The 20432-nt window shown below is 34.7% G+C and overlaps 1 protein-coding gene across 1 annotated transcript in view; it reads left to right on the top strand.

The window, feature by feature from the left end:
- PHLPP1 (PH domain and leucine rich repeat protein phosphatase 1) overlaps positions 1-20432 on the top strand; it is a 279201-nt gene that overhangs the window by 224478 nt on the left and 34291 nt on the right. The window contains exons 11-13 of the mRNA XM_074279031.1: positions 3196-3396; positions 6968-7130; positions 19758-19888. Of these exons, the coding sequence (XP_074135132.1) occupies positions 3196-3396; positions 6968-7130; positions 19758-19888 (495 nt within the window). The remainder of the gene's footprint in view (positions 1-3195; positions 3397-6967; positions 7131-19757; positions 19889-20432) is intronic.

Below are 20432 nucleotides of genomic sequence, written 5' to 3'. Positions count from 1 at the left end.
ACAATTAGCTAATACGTGTCTGAAGTCAGATTTGTACTCAGGTTTTTCTGATGCCAGGGCCAGTGCTCTATCAACTACTCTATGTAGTTGCCTAAAATAATTCTGTTCACATATGCCTGATTATATCCAAATCAGTTTATCTTAAAGCAATGGTCTCATAGATTTTCCTTCTACCCAGTTATTCTAGTGCCATAATATTTCAGAGTGCTTCAAATTTAGGAGAAAAACAGAGGTTTATTATTTAGTTCTCAGTTGTTCTTGGTTCTTAGTTTTTCATTGGTGTGGTTTGCATAAGCCCAATAGTAAGTATCATGAGAATCTAAAGAAAATTATATGTGTTCAGTCTTTAGGAAAATGGAATGCTGAAATTAATCTCATTTCTTTTTGAGGCCAATTTTAGAATTTGTATCAACGCAAGTTTGTTTTTTCCATCATAGCATACACTAACCATAATAATTTCCCATGGTTTTTTGTCTGTGTAGCGTTTTCAGGCTTCCTTATTTTTTTTTTTTTTTCCTTTAACTCTTCTGAATAAATGTTTCACTATTGGGAATTGTTCTATTTTGGGAGAGCTGCTTTTTCCCTAAAAGTGGTTATGATACATTGGAAAGAATTCTAGACTTGGAGTCAGAAGGCTTAAATTCAAATCTTGCCTCTTCCCATTTTACTATTTGTATTTATACAACCTCAAATGTATCATGTTTCCCTTCTGTTCCTGAGCTCCTTCCTAAAGGTTTGGAACGGAGGACTTATAAGACCACTTCTCATTGTAAAATCCACTAGTGCTATAAGGCAAAAGCAAACCCGCATGGGAGTTTTTACTATAAACTTTTCACAAAATAAATATTTATGTACCATGAAGAGTGGAATTCTTTGGCATTAAAACTAATATATTTCCAAAAAGTGATATTAAGATAGTCTTCCTTATATATTCTCAATGTGTGTTTTGTCTAAGGCTCCCACCTACTTTATCTGATTCTGTCTTATTTTGCTTGTAAATATCCCCTTTTTTTTCATTATTGATCAAAGTGAGGTTTGTATCAAATCCATCATTCAGCATTTTGCTTTTGTCTATATAGTTGACACTACAATTATATAACTATGTATTTTCTTCATGAAAAATGGAGGAGAGGGAGAGCCGCCTATATGGTTGACAAGAACTTTTTCCCATAAATTTGACTACTTTTAAGATGATCTAGGAAGGGGTATTATAATAGCCATAATTTTGATCTTTATTTCAGTCTGTCAGGAAACAGATTTATCAGGAAATAAAATGACAGCCAACAAAATTTAAAATTGATCTCTTTTCTGTTAACATAGTCAGTGATGTACGTGAATAAAGGTTATAATGATTGAACTGCAGAATTGTTGTATTCCTGATGATTTTATTATAGGGTTATCTATTATCTATTCTTTATTATCCCCCCAAGTTTTGTTTAAAATAAGCAAATTCTTAATTCATTACTTCGGTTCCATTGTTGAGAAGATTAGATGGAAGAATGAAGAGGTAAAATGGTCTTTTACAGTAACTTTTAATTTAATTAAGATTTATTTCAGCAAGTATAGTGGAACCTCAAAATAGTTCATAAATGAAACAACCATTTTTACTAGATGCATCAGAAAATGCAGTAGAAAATAATAATTATCTTTAATGGCAGCATCCTTAACTCTAGAAGATGGGATTGTTTTCCCATTTTGGAGATAGATCTTTCAGGCTTAAAAAATGATTTCATTGTCTTTTTCTAATCCTCTTTCCAGAATAAAACATTAATTGAAATATTTACTTGAAAATAAGGAAAAGATATAATGTCTAAAATGTCTATATTTATAAATCAAAGGATTTATTTTTACATTTAAATGTATAGGTTTTTGTTTTTTCAAGCACTATACATCATTTGACATTTGCAACTATAGACAAATGCTAGAATTTAGTTCAACAGGCTTTTTTAGGGGGAAAAAATATTTTATTGTGTACCCTTAATACCAGAAAGGATTGAAGAGTGGAAGGCAAAGGGAGGCTACTTGCAGCAATTTGACTTTAAATTGTTCTTTTGGAATGGAAATTTAATTCATAACAGGGTTTAATACCTAATGGCTGTCTGAAAAAAAAAAAAAAAAAAAAGCAATTTTAATCCATGGTACTTTGCCCCTAAAAATTTTATAGCATCTCAATGCCTTGCAAATAAAGCTTGCTTTTTTCTTAGCCTAGTATTTAGTCCCATTTATAAAACGGCACCCACTCAGTCTTATCTCAACTTATTTTGTTGTAAGGTCCTTAAGTTCCCTCCCTCCCCACTCTCTTGTGCCCATGCTTTTCCCTGTGCTTGAAATGAAATATGCTGCTCTCTTTTTACCCCCATCAAATCTCAGGATAAAATGTTATCAGTGTTTCATGACTCAACTCAACAGCAACTGTTCCACCAAACTGTACCTACACCTGAACTCCCTTCTTAGAGCACTGTTTTTATTCTTTATGTTCTCCACTGTTTACTTTGAATTATATTGACTTGTTTGAATCAGTATAATGTGTTTCAACTCCCTTAAGAGTTTATAAGGACCTTCTGGATTGGACAGGGTCTTTGCTTTTGCCAACTGCACAATGCCTTGTGAATGGGGAGGTACCTAATTAGTGAAGAGGATGAGCAACAGCAATAACCCACCTTTGTATAGTGTTTTGTGGTTTATGAAAATTTTCATTCTTGGGAAATCTGTGACATAATAATCCTAAAGATACTAATCTTTGGTTTGTTAGTTGCAGAAACTGAAGTACAAGAAAGATGAATGACTTACTCAGTATTGCACAGCTGATATTGGAATAGGAACTCAGGGCCACAAGTAAATGAAAGCACCAAATGCTAAGTACCTTTATGGCTATAATTAACAAAAGAAAATAATTACAAAAAGTGACTTTTTAAAAAGCTTTTTCTCTGGTTGGAAATCTTCAGAGAACCATTTTTTAAAAGTATAAAATATAGCTTTAGTTCTTCCTTTGAATATTCCCATTTTCCCATTTGGAACTTTTTCTCTTGACAAAATGGTGATTTCTTCAAAGTTTGGATTATTTGAGTGACATAAATGAAAAATGTTGATAGTGAGAAGGGATTTTAGAAATCAGTTTAGCCCCTTCCTTTCTTAAGATGAGATTAAATAATTTTGAGAGGTGTTGATTAACACGGAAATGTCTATATTTTGCAGCTTGAGGTTCCTAAATGCGTCTGCCAACAAGCTGGAAACTATTCCTCCAGCCACGCTTTCAGAAGAGACAAGTAGCATCTTGCAGGAGCTGTACTTGACTAACAACCACCTCACTGACAAATGTGTGCCCTTGCTAATAGGACATCCTCACTTGAAGATTCTGCATATGGCCTATAATCGGCTTCAGAGTTTTCCAGCAAGGTACAGGAAGACTTTCAAATTGTTCCTTTAATTACACTTTTTTAAAGTATAATCAATCCTAGAGAGTAGGAATGAGTAAAAACAAAAGATGTCTGTTTAAAAAAGAAAACAACAACTAAATTTGTCTTCACATCATTTAAATTTGGTCGGCACCTTTGCTTTATATAATGACTATATGCAAGTTATGTGATTGTGCTCCTCTAGCAGGGTTGATCACAGCATAATTAGTTTTCAACATAACACATTGAAATTTGAAGGAGGGAGTTCTAATGCCAGTTCTCTACATTGATGAAAACACATCTGGAACTTCCTCCAAAAAAAAAAGTCAGACAACAACAACAGATCTGTGATTAGATAAATCACATTCTGATTTTGTTTACTTTTCATCAGCTGAGGCGATTAGTATCCTTACTATTAATACACTCCTGAGATTGATTTTGTAAATCAGGGACATAAAGACTATCATATAGCTGCTACTTCTGTATTTATTCACAAAGTCATAGAATGATGTCTAATTCACTGATAGGAATGATCTTATTTATCACAGTTCAAATAATTTGTGCTAACTAGTAGAAACACAGGTTTGATATTTATGACTCTTTTGCATTTAAATGCAACAGTATTTACATTAACATTTTTATAAAGTTTTAACTATGTACACATACTGAATCTTATATGGATGATTTTACTCTGTACCTTCCTCTCTGAACATACTCATTAAACAAGTTTGGACCTTGCACACACATATAAAAGAAGCATACCTTGTATTTAATTGCAACATTTAAATTGTGCCAGAATTGAAATAGTACCTGGGCTTCTATGTTCTACTGCCATTGAAGATGCTTTATCCTTGTTAAATGTTATATTGTTTTTCATGATATTGTCAATCATGAAGTATTGTTGATCATGATATTTTTTTCATATTCTACCTCAATCTCCTTACTCTTCTAATAGAAATACTATCTTAAAGTCATAAAATCATAAATGGCAGAAAAAGAGATGCAAAAGGAACATCCCTTTGCCTTCACACTAGTGAATTGCTAAGCTTTCAGGACAAATCTATTCTCTTGGTGAAGATCTCTATTGTGTTAGAGACTTAACCCATTCAATAGCTTTAGTTCTAGAGGAATCTTCATTTTTCACTAGTTGATGTTCTCCTTATACCACTTCTGATCACAAACACCTCTACAACTTAAAGTTTCATAGTTGGTCTTGCTGAAAAAGGCCATGGCCTGGTGGTGAGTCCTCTGGTAATGGACTTACCTAGAAGAGTTCTTAAATCAGTGGTTCTCAAACTTTTTAAATAGGGGTCCAGTTCACTGTTCCTCAGACTATTGGAGCGCGGATTATAGTAAAAACAAAAGCTCACACTCTGTCTCCGCCCCTCAGCCCATTTGCCATAACCCAGTGGGCTGCATAAACATCTTCAGTGGCTGCATCTGGCCTGTGGGCCGTAGTTTGAGAACCCCTGCTTTAAATGGTCGCTTGTTGAATCTGTACCTGGAATCTTTCTGCACAAACTACAGAAGTCACATGTTGACCACAGAGAGGCTTAAAAAAGTAGAATTTTAACCCATTACTCATATTTAAATTACTCTGTGAAGGAATTCCTTTTTGAGCCCAATTGAGATTTCTCATGCTTTTATCTGTTTTGTCTTCTTTCAGAGGTGAAGAGTACCTGAGTATCAGCTTTCTCATACACAACACACACACACACACACACACACACACACACACACACACACACACACACACACACACACGTATATCTATCTCTATCTAAAAACATATATACTCTCTATACTTTCAAAATCTTTGGCTAAAGAGCCTAATTCCTTCAGCTTTTCTCCTCACTGGACCTATTTTCTAGAATCTTTATAATTTTTGCCATCCTTCTAAGTGTTTTGTAATGCACAGTATAAAATGATTTCCAAGCCCTTATATCTAGTATATGTTCTCTTTAATATGTCCTAATATCAGGTGGCTTTATGAAAGGAAATCTGTGACCCAATATAGTTTAATAATGTGAATTCCACAGGAGAAATGTTAGGTGACCAGTGACATGTTATCTTCCTGAAATAGTTAAATAACTTTATATTTGGAATAAAAAGGAAAAAGATATTGTGGCAGTGAGAATATAATTAGAAGTTTTCCTACTGACTCTTTTGAATTACTTAGTGCATTGTAAGAAATCAAATAAATGTGAATAAGTAAAAACTTTAAATTAATTAACATAAATAACATTATTGTAATTATCAGAGAACCTGGAAAAGTTATCTTTGAAATTAGGAAGGCCTGACATATATTGACTGTGTGATTCTTAGCAATTCTCTTGACCTCTTTGTACTGTGGGCAACTCTCTAAACCCATAAATTGTAGAGAAGCTACCAGCCTACATTGGTAGAGGAAATTTTCCTCCCTTTTTCCACATCATTGAGAAATGGGGCAGGAATAAAGGGAAAGATGGAAAACAGTGTTGGGAGAATATGTGTTTCTCTACATAGAGGTATGAAAATGAATGTTAGGTGGATCCTACCTTGGAGCCCACAGAATTACTCTGCAGTACAACATATTGATGGATAGGATGGAATTACATCTGAATGAACAAAGACATATATTAAGAATAATGTCTCATTTGTCCAGTCTAGAGGCACTGGAAATTTTGTCCATTTTTGTATAAAAGTATAGATTGTCTCTCAAAGACTTTGATATGAAAACTGCCCTGTACCAGCTATGAGGCAGAAACATTAACTACACAGTCTCTCCATTTGTTCCATATCCTACTTCCAACCCTTACTAATTTTGACAATCATTTAACTTTTCTCTATGCCTTAGTTCCCTCATCTGTAAAATGACAGTCAGATTTAATAACCTCTAAGGCCTTCCAGCTTTAAAGGTGATCGCTGATCTATATTCCCATCAGTCTCACAGAAATTCATTTCAAAAGGAGTCTTTTAAGAGCAAGAACATCTTTTAACAAGATATTTATTGTAAAGTACTGGGCATATATCAGGTATTATATAAAATACTTATTCTCTTTCCTTCTCTTTAAGCATATTCCCCCTTTTCTTCTCTTTCTTGAAGTGGCTGAGAAATCATACTTTCTGTTGGAGTCTTTCAAATAATCAAGACAGGTTAAATTGGTTTCATTGATGAAGGATTTTCCTGGAAGTCAAAACTTTAGCTCTGAAATAAATAAATGTGCTTGCTCCTGCAAAAGATATTTCCAATCTGACCTTTACTATAAATATGTGCTAAAAGCACTTTGCAAATGTTAAATGAAATGCTCATTATTATTTTTAAACATAAAATATGTAAAAAATATAAATACATATATACATATATAAATTTTAAAATATTAGCAATGAGAAGGGAAAACTATAGAGGAAAATTTTAGTTTTATTATTTTATAATCCTTTCCATCATTATGAAGTAGTCTTCTAAAAAGACAATAAATTAGTCCAATTCCTTTTTTTTTCTCATTAATAATGTTATTTTTCATATAAATTGAATTATAGTTGTTATGTGATTTCTCTCCCTTTCCCGATCCCTATGATTTTCACCTCTATAGTAAAATGGCCAAACTGGAGGAACTGGAAGAAATCGATATCAGTGGGAACAAATTGAAAGCCATTCCAACCACTATCATGAATTGTAGGCGAATGCATACTGTGATCGCTCACTCTAACTGCATCGAAGTCTTCCCTGAAGTCATGCAACTAACAGAAATCAAGGTATGCCTTCTGGTCCCTTAAATGATAGATTTCAGGAACAGCTGGGTGGTGCAGTGGATAGAACACCAGCCCTGAAGTCAGGAGGACCTGAGTTCAAATGTGATCTGAGACACTTAATACTGCCTAGCTGTGTGACCCTGGGCAAGTCACTTAACCCCAATTGCCTCAACAAAAAGCATAAATAAATAAACAAATAAATAGATGGTAGATTTTAAGAAATGAAAAGTGAATTTCTTTCCTCATTCATCCATTACATGTGTAATGTTTCTTTGATTTACTTTGAATGGAAAAAAAAACAAAAAAAAAAAAAGTAGGAAATTTCTTATGAAACTTTAAAAATTCACTTTCAGCAGCTACAAAGTGACCATTCAATACAAGCCTCTGATGTGGAACAACTATTCTTGACTGAAACTTGGCAAAGCTCAGGAAACTGAGGCTTGCAGCACATGGTTTTCCCTCTCTGACATAGGAAGGAGCCTGAAAACTAAGCTTTTCAGGGGTTCTTTAGCTGTCCATCATTCAACGTGACTATTGAACTCTATATCTTAAAGCAATTATTATACTGGTATTTATGGGCTGCCTAAGAGGATATCAAACCCAGAAATGAAAAAGAAGTTTCAAAATTAACCTGTTTTTTAGACATTGTTACCTTGGCTCACCTTTAACATCATAGCTACAGTTACTTTTTGTTCATATTTTAATAAATAAGTTTTTTTTGTTTTTTTTTTTTTAAGGGACTTCATTAGAAAATACATCCAGTAAACCTTTACAGTTTTTTTAGACATGACTTTATCTGGAAAAGCTTGAAACCTGACCATTTGTAAATTCCTTATGTCCATATCCCTCTCAGCCTCTTGTCCTCAATATCTCCCCTGGCTTTCCCATTATGTGCTTTCCGTTTTTTTCCTAGTTCATTTCAAATTATGCTTCTTATGATAGTAGATGCAGAGCTGGAAGAAACCTAAAAGGTCATCTAGGCCCAGCTCTTCATTTTATAGATGAAACAATTGACTAATTGAATGGAGGACTTTATTTGTAAAATATCTAAATTGGTATGCAATAGCTCTTCTTTCAATCTGATAGTGTTTTTAAAATAACAAGTATAGGCATGGTTATTTAGATCATCCAGAGAGAAATTATTTGTGAAAACTAGTTCCTGGGTCTCAAGGAGTCCTTTTCAAGTAGCAGATATGCTTAGGAGAGATTGCCTTATAAACCATGCTCTAAAAGCCTGTTTGTATTTTTTTTTTATAAGAAAATTGGGTTCCTTTCCTTCTACATTGGCTTTTGCAGACCAGAACAGTGGTAGTCTTAGGTGAGAGGTGAGAGTCTCACCTCTCTGCTCAGACCCTTTTGGAAACTCCTGAAACTCCCTTTCAGGGGCACTCCTTGTGTTATAATTAAACCTCAGTTACTGTGTCAAGGAGAGAACTGATCTTGGTATATATAAACTTATGTCTAAACCTTGTCCTGAAGTTTGTTTTTTCCATGAATTGTACTCAGCAGACGAGTAGCCATGGATAACAGAATTGCATCAAGGTCTGTGCTTCAAAAAAAGAAAAAAAATTAAATCATAACCAACAATGGCCACCTCTATGCTTTTTTGAAGTATTGCTTTTACAGTAGAATTCAGACTTTCCAATATCAAGATTTTTAATTATTGCTGCCAAAATACTAACATGTCCTAGTTCTATTTGGGTTATAAATGTAGGTTAAGCAACAGAAAGAAATGTGTGACATATAGTGGACAAAATCTCATTTAAACATCAAGAATACATTCACAACTTTGAAAATGCAGTGTCTTTGGCTTTATTATTTAATTACAGGATTCTGTAGTATTGTTTAACATGTTCAAGCTCCTCAAAAGAAATTTCCCTTTTTTATTCTTCTGTTATTCTTACTCCCTGCTTTCTGTAACAGAACAGACCCATCTCTAAGAGGGGCCTGAATTCAGAATTTTGGGATGTAGCTTACCTCTTAAGAACAGTGGCTATGGAGGAAGCTGAAGGTCATTTAGAACTGAGTACCTTTTGTTTTTTCTCTGAAGTAGAATGAAAAAGGAGATCTGAGTCATAAACACATAGACAAAAGATATGATTTTAAAGGTGTTAATTCATGGGAAATAGGGTAATAGACAGGATAGAAAGAGCTCCCTTTTGTGGAAGCTTCTCTGATGAGGGTTGCAGGTCAATCAAGGTATCAGTTTCACTGAAGACAATCAATAACAATGACAACATAATTTCACATTTCTGTTAAGTTCTTAAAGTTTGAAAAACACTTTCTCATGACGTAACTGTGAGACAGATATATCTGATTTGCAAATGAGTAAACTGAGGCTCTGAAGGCCTGAATGGCTTGCTGCATTTGCCTAACTAATTAAACTCCCTGAAATTGGATTAATATCCAGGTCCCCAAATTCTTTTAAGTCCAACACTATCTGCATTGCTCCCAGCTTCCTTTGTAAAGTTAATTCACTTCAGTACTATTCAGATAGGTGTTTGCCTCTCACGTGCTTGCCATATGCAAGGCATTTTGCAACAGGAATGAAATATGAAGGCTCTGACCTCAAGAAACTTAGTCTAATAAAGTGTTTGATGCTTGGTGCAGAATCACAACACATTTACAAATAAATCTTATGCTAGACAATGTGATGGGGACAAGTGAAAGACACAAGAATTTTTGAGCTGCCCCTTAAAGGAAAAAAAGTTCCAGAGACAGAGATACAGTGAGTCATTTTCACTGGAGATGGCTGTTCCGAATGAAATGAATGCCACAGATACTAATCTCCTAATTATAAGGCACTGTCCTGTGTCAGGTTCTGGTAATGCAGATGCAATGAAGAATTATAAAAATCTCCTTGATCCTCCAGATCTTTATAGGAGGAGACTGGAAAGTAGCTATAGTCAAGTTTATTTGGAATTCATAATGTTCCAAATGAAATAGAAATATGTCCCCAACTTGTCACAAGGGCTTAGAATATTGTACTTAGAGGTAGGAAGATTTGGGTTTAAATACCACCTCTGATACTTACTAATTAATTCTATGGCTATAGTCAAGTCATTCACTTAACACATCTATGATTAAAAAGGACAATAATACCTGTGAGAAGCCACATGCATTTTTTGAATAGAGAGCTATCCTCATAATCAGGTAGAACTAGGCTTTATAAGCCCTGCTTTTGGCACATATTTGTCTATGACCCTGGTCCAAGCAAATCACCTATTCATTCCCCTGGAAATTAAGTTGTTGGACAGTTGCCATTGAGAAAGAGAGGAGAGAGAGAGGGAATTTTCCTCACTATGTAGCTGCCTACATTAATGAAATCATACATCTAGACAAATTGAATAGCTAAAGTAACTACGGTCTCAGAAAACCCAGGAAGGCTGGCCTTAAATGCCATCTCTTGACATCTGCTGACTGTGGAACTCTGAGTAATTCATTGAACTTTTCAGTACCCAAGCTGCTTTTAAAAGTATACATTGTACAGTTCACTTGTTAGTCTCCATTAGTGGTGGAAAGTTTCTTCACCAAGCATTCCTTAACTCTAAAAGCTGAAAGTCTAGTGCACAAAAGAAAATTACTTGTAAAAAGCTCAGGATGCAGTAGGGAAGTAGCTTGGTTCTGGCTAGTCTCTAGCCACTGTGCTTGCTACCTCTTCATAGAAAGACTTTAAAGAGCAAAAATTTTAAGCTGTATTCTCCTTCCACTTATTTAATCTTTGATTAAAATGATTGGGTCAAAAGTCTTTTATGAATTTCCTGCATGGTATGTACTTAATATGATTAAAAATAGTTGTGGTACATGCTTAACTTACATTGAATTGCTTGCTGTCTTAGGGAGAAGAGAGAAATTTGGAACACAAGGATTTTGCAAAGATGAATTATTTAAAACTATCTTTGCATATATTTTGAAAAATAAAGTAGTATCAGAATAGTTGTATTCAACAGTCAACAAAATAATTGATAGACATATTTGAAGTTATGGGATCTACAAATTCAGTATATGTATTTTTGTAAAATAAGACACTTACAGTTAGAATTCCTAAATTACAAGGGAACAGATTCTGCTAGTGAGGCTACAAGTTGATAAATCTGGTCCTAAGAAATGATGTTCATGCCTCAGTTTATACAGTAGATATGTTGTTGAAAGATATGTATGATGGCATGTGAAAGAAATATTTTTAAAGCAAGTCATTTTTAGCTTACTAGGTGAGCTCACTACTTCAAAGAATCCTAAAATCAGTCCTTTGATTTTTTTTTTTTTTTTTTCTTTTCCTCCATTTCATTGAATGGTCAGTCACCTTTTCCTCTGAAGAATTATACTCAGTTTTGCTGGGTAGGTGATTCTTGGTTATAATCCTTGTTCTATGCTCTCTGGAATATATTCCAAACCTTCTGGTTCTTTAATGTAAAAGCTACTAAATATTGTGTTATCTTGACTGTGGCTCCGCTATATTTGAATTGTTTCTTTCTAGATGCTTGCAATATTTTCTCCTTGACCTGGGAGTTCTGGAATTTGGCTGTAATATTCCTGGGGAGTTTTCATTCTTTCAGAAGGTGGTTGGTGGCTTCTTTTAATTTCTACTTCTGTCCTTTGTTTCTAGAATATCAGGGCAGTTTTCCTTGATAATTTCTTGAAAGATAACGGCCAGGATCTTTTTTTTTTTTTTTTTTTTTAAATCATGACTTTAAGGTAGATTAACAAGTTTTAAATAATCTCTCTTGGATCTGTTTTCCAGGTCAGTTGTTTTTCCAGTAAGACAGTTCACTTTTTTTTTGGGGGGGGGGTTATTATATTTTGATTTCTCATAAAGCCATTAACTTCCCTTTGCTTAATTCTAATTTTTAAGGAATTACTTTTTTCAGTCAACTTTTGTACCTCTTTTCCCAATTGGCCAATTTCCTTTTTAAGGTATCCTCCTTGTTACTTTTTGTATTTCCTTTTGCATCTCAGTTCTTTTCCTAATTTTTCCTTTATCTCTTTTTCTTGATTTTCAAAATCCCTTCTGAGCTCTTCCATGGTCTGAGCCTGATTCTTATTTTTTTTGGAGGCTTTGAATGTAGGAGTTTTATATCTTCCTAGTGTGTGTTTTTATCTTCCTTGTCACCATAGTAACTTTCTGTAGTCAGAAACTTTTTTTTTTGTTTTCTACTCCTTTTAGTTCATTCTTAAAGTAGGGCTCTGTTTCCAGGGTAAAGAGTGCACTGTCCCAAGCTTCAGGGAGTTTGTGCAGCAGCTTTCAGAGATCCTTCTGGGAACCTGACCACTGGCCTTCTTTTCTGTTCTGAATTGTTAGAGTGTCCTCCGCCCCACTGTAACTGTAAGATTTATTGTACCACAGTGGTGCATCCTGCTTTGCTGACCCTAGAGCTGGGGCTGAGTCTGGACCTTTACTCGGGATTGCCCATTGGGCTTCCACCCTGGTGCCACAGGCCTTTTCTGCTGACCTTCAAAGTTGCCTTTGGCTGGATGATGTTCTACTCTGTTTTTTGGAGTGTTGTGTTGCTCTAAAATTTGTTTAGAGTCATTATTTAAAGGGTGAGTTCCTCCTTTTACTTCCACCATTTTGGCTCAAGTCATTCCTTTTATAAAGTGAGAAGTCTTTATGAAATATGTTAATCTGTAGCTTCCATTTGATTACCCAATAGTGAAGATTTTTCACTTCTTATTGTTTTAAAGATTATGTCTTTAAAATCCACTTGAAGAGAATGATATAAAGGAAAGGAAAATTTGGTTTATAAACAATTAAAGGCTCTTCCATCATAACATTCTTTATGTTCATGCAGATTGATTCATTTGAATTTTTAACAATTATGAAGTAGTGACAAAAAAAAATGACTCCACCTTTTTGCCTTGTGAATGACTCATTATAAATTTCACTATGAGTCAAGAGTATAATATGACAACCAGAAAATCTAATTTTGTATTTATCACTAAAATGGGAATGAGTCTAGGATCAGGGAAACAACAGTATCACTCTAACCAGTAAGACCACATTTGAAGCATTGTGTTCAGGTTATGCTAAATAGTGTCTCTCAAGAAAAGGGAGCCGGGGTGGTGAAGGGCCTCAAGTTCATTGGTGACATTTAGCTTGGAGAAGAGAAGATTTAGGAAGAATGTCATAATTATTGTCGTTTCAGTCATATCCGACTCTTTACGACCCCATTGGGGTTTCTTGGCAATTTTGCCATTTCTTTCTGAGACAAACAGCGTTAAGTAACTTGTCTAAGATCCCATAGCCAGTAAGTATCTGAGACTGGATTTGAACTCAGGAAGTTCTCTATTTGTCCACTACTTGTACCTTGCTATCCATGTATTTGAATATTCATGTATTTGAAAGACTGTCATGTGGAACAGAAAGAGATATTTTTCTTTTCTACTTTGCTCCAGAAGGCAGAACTAATAAGCAAAAGAGAGAAAATGCAGAGTCAAAGATTTTATAGAAGGAAGGATTTTGTAACAAACAGAGCTGTCTAAAAATTGGAATGAGTTTCATAAAATGGTGTCTTCCCCTTTGCAGGAACTCTTTTAAACAAAGGTGGGAAGATCACTTATTGACTGTCTTGCCTTTTTATCCTTGTCTTGGGTATGTGTATCTATATCTGTCTGTGTCTGGATGGACATACACATACATACACACACATACATACACATACATACGTATGTGTACTTCTTCAAACACCTCCCAGTTTTTCAACTTGTTCATTTCCTTCACCCCTCTTGAGCTGCTCATGGAGATAATCATGTTCTCGATGTTGTCATCATCCACAAAAGCTCTACTTCCATGTTTAGGAATTCAGAAATCCCTTTATCTGATCCCAATCTGTTGTTATTCCTTCTCTCCTCCTGCCTTGCACTCATAAGCTCTGTTCTGTGTCCACATCATCACCTGCAGTACTTTCCCCTCTTTGTTCTTTCACTGCCCATCACTCCTGTCCTGGCTGCACCCTTCTTCCTTTCCTATCCTCACCTCATAGTGATCCAGGTCCTGCTCAGCTCTGCCCTGTTCTTGCCCTTTCATCCACCCAGTCTTACCCTGCCAAGTCCCAGCCTGGGACACTCTCTTCTGACTTTCTTTTTGCTCATATGCTACTGAATAAAGCTGGAGAAAGTCATGAAGCTCTACTGACGGGTCGCTCTGCTTCTCGCCCCCACTTTTCCCTATCTAGTCTGTTGTTGAGGCCTGTCAGTGTATTTTACCTTTATAACATTTCAGGAGTGTTCTTCTGTTGTTCTGTTACCATAGCCTGCTAGGTTGGCTCCCTGCATCAAGTTTCTTCTGATTCTAGTCTGTCCTCCCCTCTGCTATTGAATTAATCTTTCTACAGTACAGGTTTGACCACAACCTTTACTCAGTTTTAAAGCTCTTATTAGCCTTTACCATTCCTCCCCCACCTTTCTAGCTTAGAATTCTCTGCCTTCTTGCTTCCTACCTTTGATTCTAGGGCCTCCACTCTGTTAATTCCTTCAAATTTGTCCTGTTCCCTCCCCCCCCAATTTTGTATGTAATTGATTTTATATTATTTCTTCTACTAAGCTGTGAGCTTTTTGAGAGCAGGGACTGCCTTTTTAACCTTTCTTTGTTTGTTTTCCCGGCTGGGTCATTCATTGAAAGAGTGCTTAGACTGGAGTCAGAAAGACTTGGGTTCAGATTCAGCCTCAAATACTTTTATTAATTTTATGACTCTGGACAAGTCATTTAACTTGTGCTTCAGTTTTCTCAACTATAAAATGGGAATAACAATAGCCAACTACCTTTCCCTGGTGGTTTTAAGGATCATATGAAATATTTGTAAAGCACTTAGTATGGTGCCTGGCACATAGTAGGCACTATATATATAATGATATGCATAATAAAAACATGTATAAATTATTATTATTATTATTATTATTATTATTATTATTATTATTATTATTATTATTATTATTATTATTATTATTATATGCCAGAGCATTTGGGTTTAAATATTGAGTCAGCATCATACTAGGTCTGTAACACTAGCCAAATCTCTCTAGGCCTCGATTTCCTTTCTTATAAATTAGACTAGATAACATTTCAGGTTCATTCTAACATCTAATCTATGATCCTATGACCTGCCTTTCTAATTGTGCTTTATTATCCCCCTCCATGCATTCTATGCTTCACACTGGACTAACTGTTCCCAGAGCTTCACTTCTGCCTGGAATGTGTCTCTTCCTCATCTCTGATTTTCCCCTAGATATTCTTCCTTCCCTATGTTGACTATTTACTTGTTTCCTTTTGCCAACAGCAAGGTTTCCCATAAGGAAAAAATTCCATATGGGGATTTGTTGCTTCAAAATCCAAAGTAAAAGTTAATAGCTTCTAGCCCAAAGAGGACAAAAACTTAATCCTTTCTGAATCACAGCTTTATTGTATAGAATAAGAATTGTCTTAAAAGTAGAAAGAAATTCAGTCAGGAGTTAAATTATGGATTATAGTCAATGCCATACATGAACCTCTGTGGTGCTGGCTAACCAGAGAGAACTAGATAAACTTTGAGTGCAATGTCTGGGAAAAATTAAGAAGTAGTTTAAAAATTCCAGATGAGATTTCAAGACTGATTAAATCCCAGGCAGATGCATAGTACCCAGAACATTAGAAAACCTGCTGTGATAGTTTTGGGGGTGAAGTGTAGAAGAAACTAAATTAAACAAAAAAATTTCTAATACTAGGAAAATATATCAGAACAAGTAGTAAAATATTGCAGCTTTTGTGGTGCAGTTCTAAGTGATTATACACAACTATTTCTTTGAAATATTTGACTCTTTTGCATAAGCAGCTTGAGTTCATGTTAATTATTACAGTGCTGTTATCTAATTAATACATTGCTATTATCTAAACATGTTAAGAGTCAGCAGGGGTAAGTTTTGATATGAACCATGAATCATTTCACAATCATGAATGATCTTACTTTTGTGGGAGTTGGGTTATTTTGGTTTTGGCATTTGTGCCAGAAGTTTGTTTTATAGAAAGTTAATTATTGGCAGAAGTATCATTGGGTGGGGTTGTAGCAGGGCAGGGGGGAGGGAAGACAGGTTTTCTCTGGAAGCCAAGAGTCATCCAAATTCAGCATTAGATATTTCCTAAACCATGTTTCTTTTTTTAAACTGTTTCTATTTTAAAGATCTCTCAATACAATGAAGCAGTGTTATGTAATCGAAAGAAGGCTAGACTAGAAGTCAGAAAATCTGCATTTGATTCTCTATGTTTACTATTTACTAGTTGTATGACCTGGGTTGAATCTTTTCAACTCCTTAGGCCTCAGTTTCCTCATCTGCAAAATAAAGGTATTGAGCTACATTACCTAGGATCTTATAATTCTGAATATCAGAAATGGAAATAATAACAGGGTACTGAATATTTCTGAAAGCATTTACTGAGTTCATATATGCAAGACACTAGAGGAAAAAGTCTACCATTAACAAACTAATGGACTTTAGACAAGTCTCCTAGCCTGTCTGGGCCTCGGGTTTTTTTTTTGTTTGTTTGTTTGTTTGTTTGTTTTTGTTTTTGTTTTGTTTTGTTGTTGTTCTCTTTTGTTGTTGTTGTTGTTTTCATTTGTAAAGTAAAAGTTTTAGCTCCACAACTATTCTATAAGTGCAAGACAAAGCCTCTATTTATCATTAGGAAGCTTTGAGTCACTATATCCAGAGGTGCAGTGAACAGAGCACCATGGAAATGTACAAAAGTGATAGGAGTAATAATTCTTATCAATCTAGAACTTTACACTTTGCAGAGTCCTGTCTTAGAGGATTCTGTGGTAGGTGATGCCAAAAATATTATCTTTATTTGTACCGATGAAGAAACTAAGATGCAGAATGGCCTTACCTGAAGTAAAGGTTTGAACTGATTTTAAGTAGACCCTCAGCTGCCTACCAGCTAAATTTTGTATTTACTGAAATGGCTTCATTCCCAGAAAAGGTATTTTCATAACTTGCCCAGCACAACTTTGAGCTTATCATAGGTTTTTTGTTTTTCCCCTTAATATTAAGTGGTTTTGTTTTTAGTGCCAGAGGTAGGAGTTTTAGGTTTTTTTTTTTTTCTTTTCCTTTTCTGTAAGATGCTTATGCATACACACACACGCTCTTCATTGTCAGAACTTTCTTTAACTATTTCATTTCAATATATTTTATCAGTTTACATCTCTGTTCTTGAAATTCATTCCTGACAACTATTGTTTATACTTAGCTAATCAGATTTGTCTATGCTTTCTTTGGTCAATGTAATTTCACCAATTGTAAGTAAGAATTGTTTAGGCCCTCATCTTTTGAGGGTTGCCTCATTTATACTGTACTGACTCAGTTTTCAATTCCAGTCATACTCATTCAGCTCAACAAATATCTATTGACTGCTTTTATGAGCAAAACATTGTACTAAGTGTAGTGAACAGAGCAGGGCACCTTGAATCTAGGGAGTTCTGGGTTTAAATCCTTCTTCTGGGCTGGTTTGAACATGTTGTTAGCTGGAAAAGAAAGTACTTAACTGTTTTGAGCTTCATTCTCTTCATCTGCCAGGGTTTGAAAAAGGACTAAAGAACAATGCTTAAAGTAGAGATGGCAGACCCAACTAGAACTCTCTAATATGCCCAGATTAAAATGTCATTGGCAAATAAAGAAATAAAGAAAAATATACCATAGGCTAATGTTAATTTGTGACTTTCTAAGCCAATATTTAACCTATAAAAATCCACTTATTTTTGTTTGACACAATGGTCTCATAGTGTTATTGTGAAAAATAAAAATGAAAATATATAAAAGGCTTTGTAAACCTTATAGCACTATATTTTCATGAGTTGTCTATAATAACACTGATAGTTGGCAAAAGTCAGTAGCAAAATTCTAAGACAGTCTTTCTAATATCATATCCATGATAGTTTTCATTATAACATGTTACCTCCAATAGGGGAAAAAGCTATGTATACAGTTTAACTGTATAAGGAACAACAGTGTTATAGGAAAGATCCAAACACAGTACTATGAACGCCTACAAGACTAAATTGTTTGCAGCTGAGGAGCCTAAGAAAGACTTCTTGGAGGAGGTGACATTGGTCTGTTCTAGTTATGGTTCCTTCTCTGCTGCAATAGATCACTCACAAAGAACCCTTTAAGAAAAACATCCAACTACCTCCAAGTAAAACGCAGGCCAGGAAAGTGAAAGCAAGTAAAAAGTACTGGCAGGAAAATTCCCTGAAATTCTAGGAGTTCTCTACCAGTGTCTCAAAACTTTCTCTGTTTTGCTTGCCAAAGAATTCACAGCTATTTCTCACTTGAGGACAAAGGTACAGAAACCCAAACAAAGGTCTACTCTTGGTGTCTTGGTTCATAACCATTGTTAATGTGGTACCATGGAGTTAACTCAAGACTTCCTGGTTTATCCTGGCCTAAAATAGGCCTTGAATGACAGGAGAAGGGCTTTCTGGTTATGGAGAATTTGATGAACAAAAGTATAGATTTTTTTATAAACAGTAAAGCTAGAGGAATAGGGTAAATAGTGACAAGGCTAGAAGGGAGATGAGGAGCAGAGCATGGAAAGACTTGACTGACAAACTAAGAAATTTGGATTTTAATTTTTTTAAAAGCAGTCATCCACCATCACAGGTCTTTTGGGACATGGAGAAGAATTATTTCTCTCTTACACAAATATATTATTGTGTCAAGTAGAAGACATGGTACTCAAAAGTGTTGATTTTCACTTTGCCTAGATTTCTTGTCCATAATTATGTCTTTTAAAAAGAAATTTTAAACAAAACTTTTGTACATAGTTTTAATCTGTTTTAGATTTCTATGTAATTTTGCATTATTCAGAAATTTAATTTTCTCTTTAACCTTTCTTCATTACTATTAACTAATATATTCCCAAAAGCTAGACCATCTAGGTAGAGAATGTTGGCTACTTATCAGTTATCTTTTCAGTTCAGTGTATTTTAGCATACTTTATATCCTTGCTTTCTCTGTCATCCGGGAAAATTTCCATTGATGTGACAATATTCATTCCCTATTCAGCATGGCAGATTAGTGTGCTCTATTAAATGGCAAGTCCAGATAATAGTTTTATCTGCTATATTTCACTGAATCAGTGTTTTATTGTAGCTTTTTTGGAAGCATGCCCTTTCATTTTATAAATGGATACTTCCCTCATTTTGAGTACAATGTCTGTTATAAGTTGCATTTTGGTAGTGTCTTATTTGTAACCACAACCTTTGTGATCAAAACAGCTGTAAAGATTGTGTGGGCAGTAGAGAATCTGCTGCATTTTGGAATATTTCTGTTGACATTTAATTAAAGTCAATAATTTAAAAAAAAAAAGAAAAGAATGAAGAGTGTGTGGCATTATTTGTGATTCTGTGATCTGAGGGAAAAGCGCACGCACACACACAAAACATTTACATTGTATTTAATTCAATTGCATTTAATTTAAAGGCTGCTTTATGTATTTATGGCAGAGCAGTAAACAATCTGATCTTTCCAGATTCAGCCTCTTTTAAAGTACTGAATGGTCTTACCTATGACCTGATTAACCAAAAAAAAAAGGTAGGACCTTTTGATAGAACTGGCCTATTTCCAAATTTTTTTTCCTTTCTTTACTGTTTTCTCTTGTTCCTTTAGTGTGTAGACCTGAGCTGTAATGAACTAAGTGAAGTCACATTACCTGAAAACCTGCCTTCAAAGCTACAAGAACTAGACTTGACTGGAAATCCTCGGCTTTCCCTGGATCACAAAACCCTGGAGCTGTTAAAGTAAGTGTAGTTTTCCTGAAACATAGTTGATTATAGGATTATTCACAAATCCCATGGTCTAATCCAATAAAAAAAATACTGGTTAGACACTCAAGAGAGAGACTATTACCCTGTTACCTAAGATTCACTGAGAGCATTTTCAGGAGCAAATTAGAAAACTGGTAGATCTGAAAGCTGGCATCTCCTAGAAAAGTGGCTATTTTCTTATGGACAAGAAGCACTTCTACTCAAAAATTAGTCCTAAAGTAATTTTTTTTTTAAGAACTGCTCAGAGTACCAAGAGTTAACTGATTTGCTGGGGATTATATATCTGATATATATATATATATATATCTGATACAGATATGGGTGGAATTTTAACCAAGCTTTTGATTTGGAAGCTCAACTGTACAATATATTACTGCCTTTTCTATCTGTACCATTAATAAGCTTTAGTTTGGAAAAAGCATATAAAGTGATATTCATTAATTTACCTTCATTTGAATTATTTTGATCATTCTTACTGCCACTTTGGATATGTTTTCCTATAATAGAATGAGGAAGA

This window comes from Sminthopsis crassicaudata, chromosome 1 (genome assembly GCF_048593235.1).
Source record: "Sminthopsis crassicaudata isolate SCR6 chromosome 1, ASM4859323v1, whole genome shotgun sequence".
NCBI classification, from domain to species: domain Eukaryota; kingdom Metazoa; phylum Chordata; class Mammalia; order Dasyuromorphia; family Dasyuridae; genus Sminthopsis; species Sminthopsis crassicaudata.
This window is presented reverse-complemented; position numbering and strand designations above follow the sequence as displayed.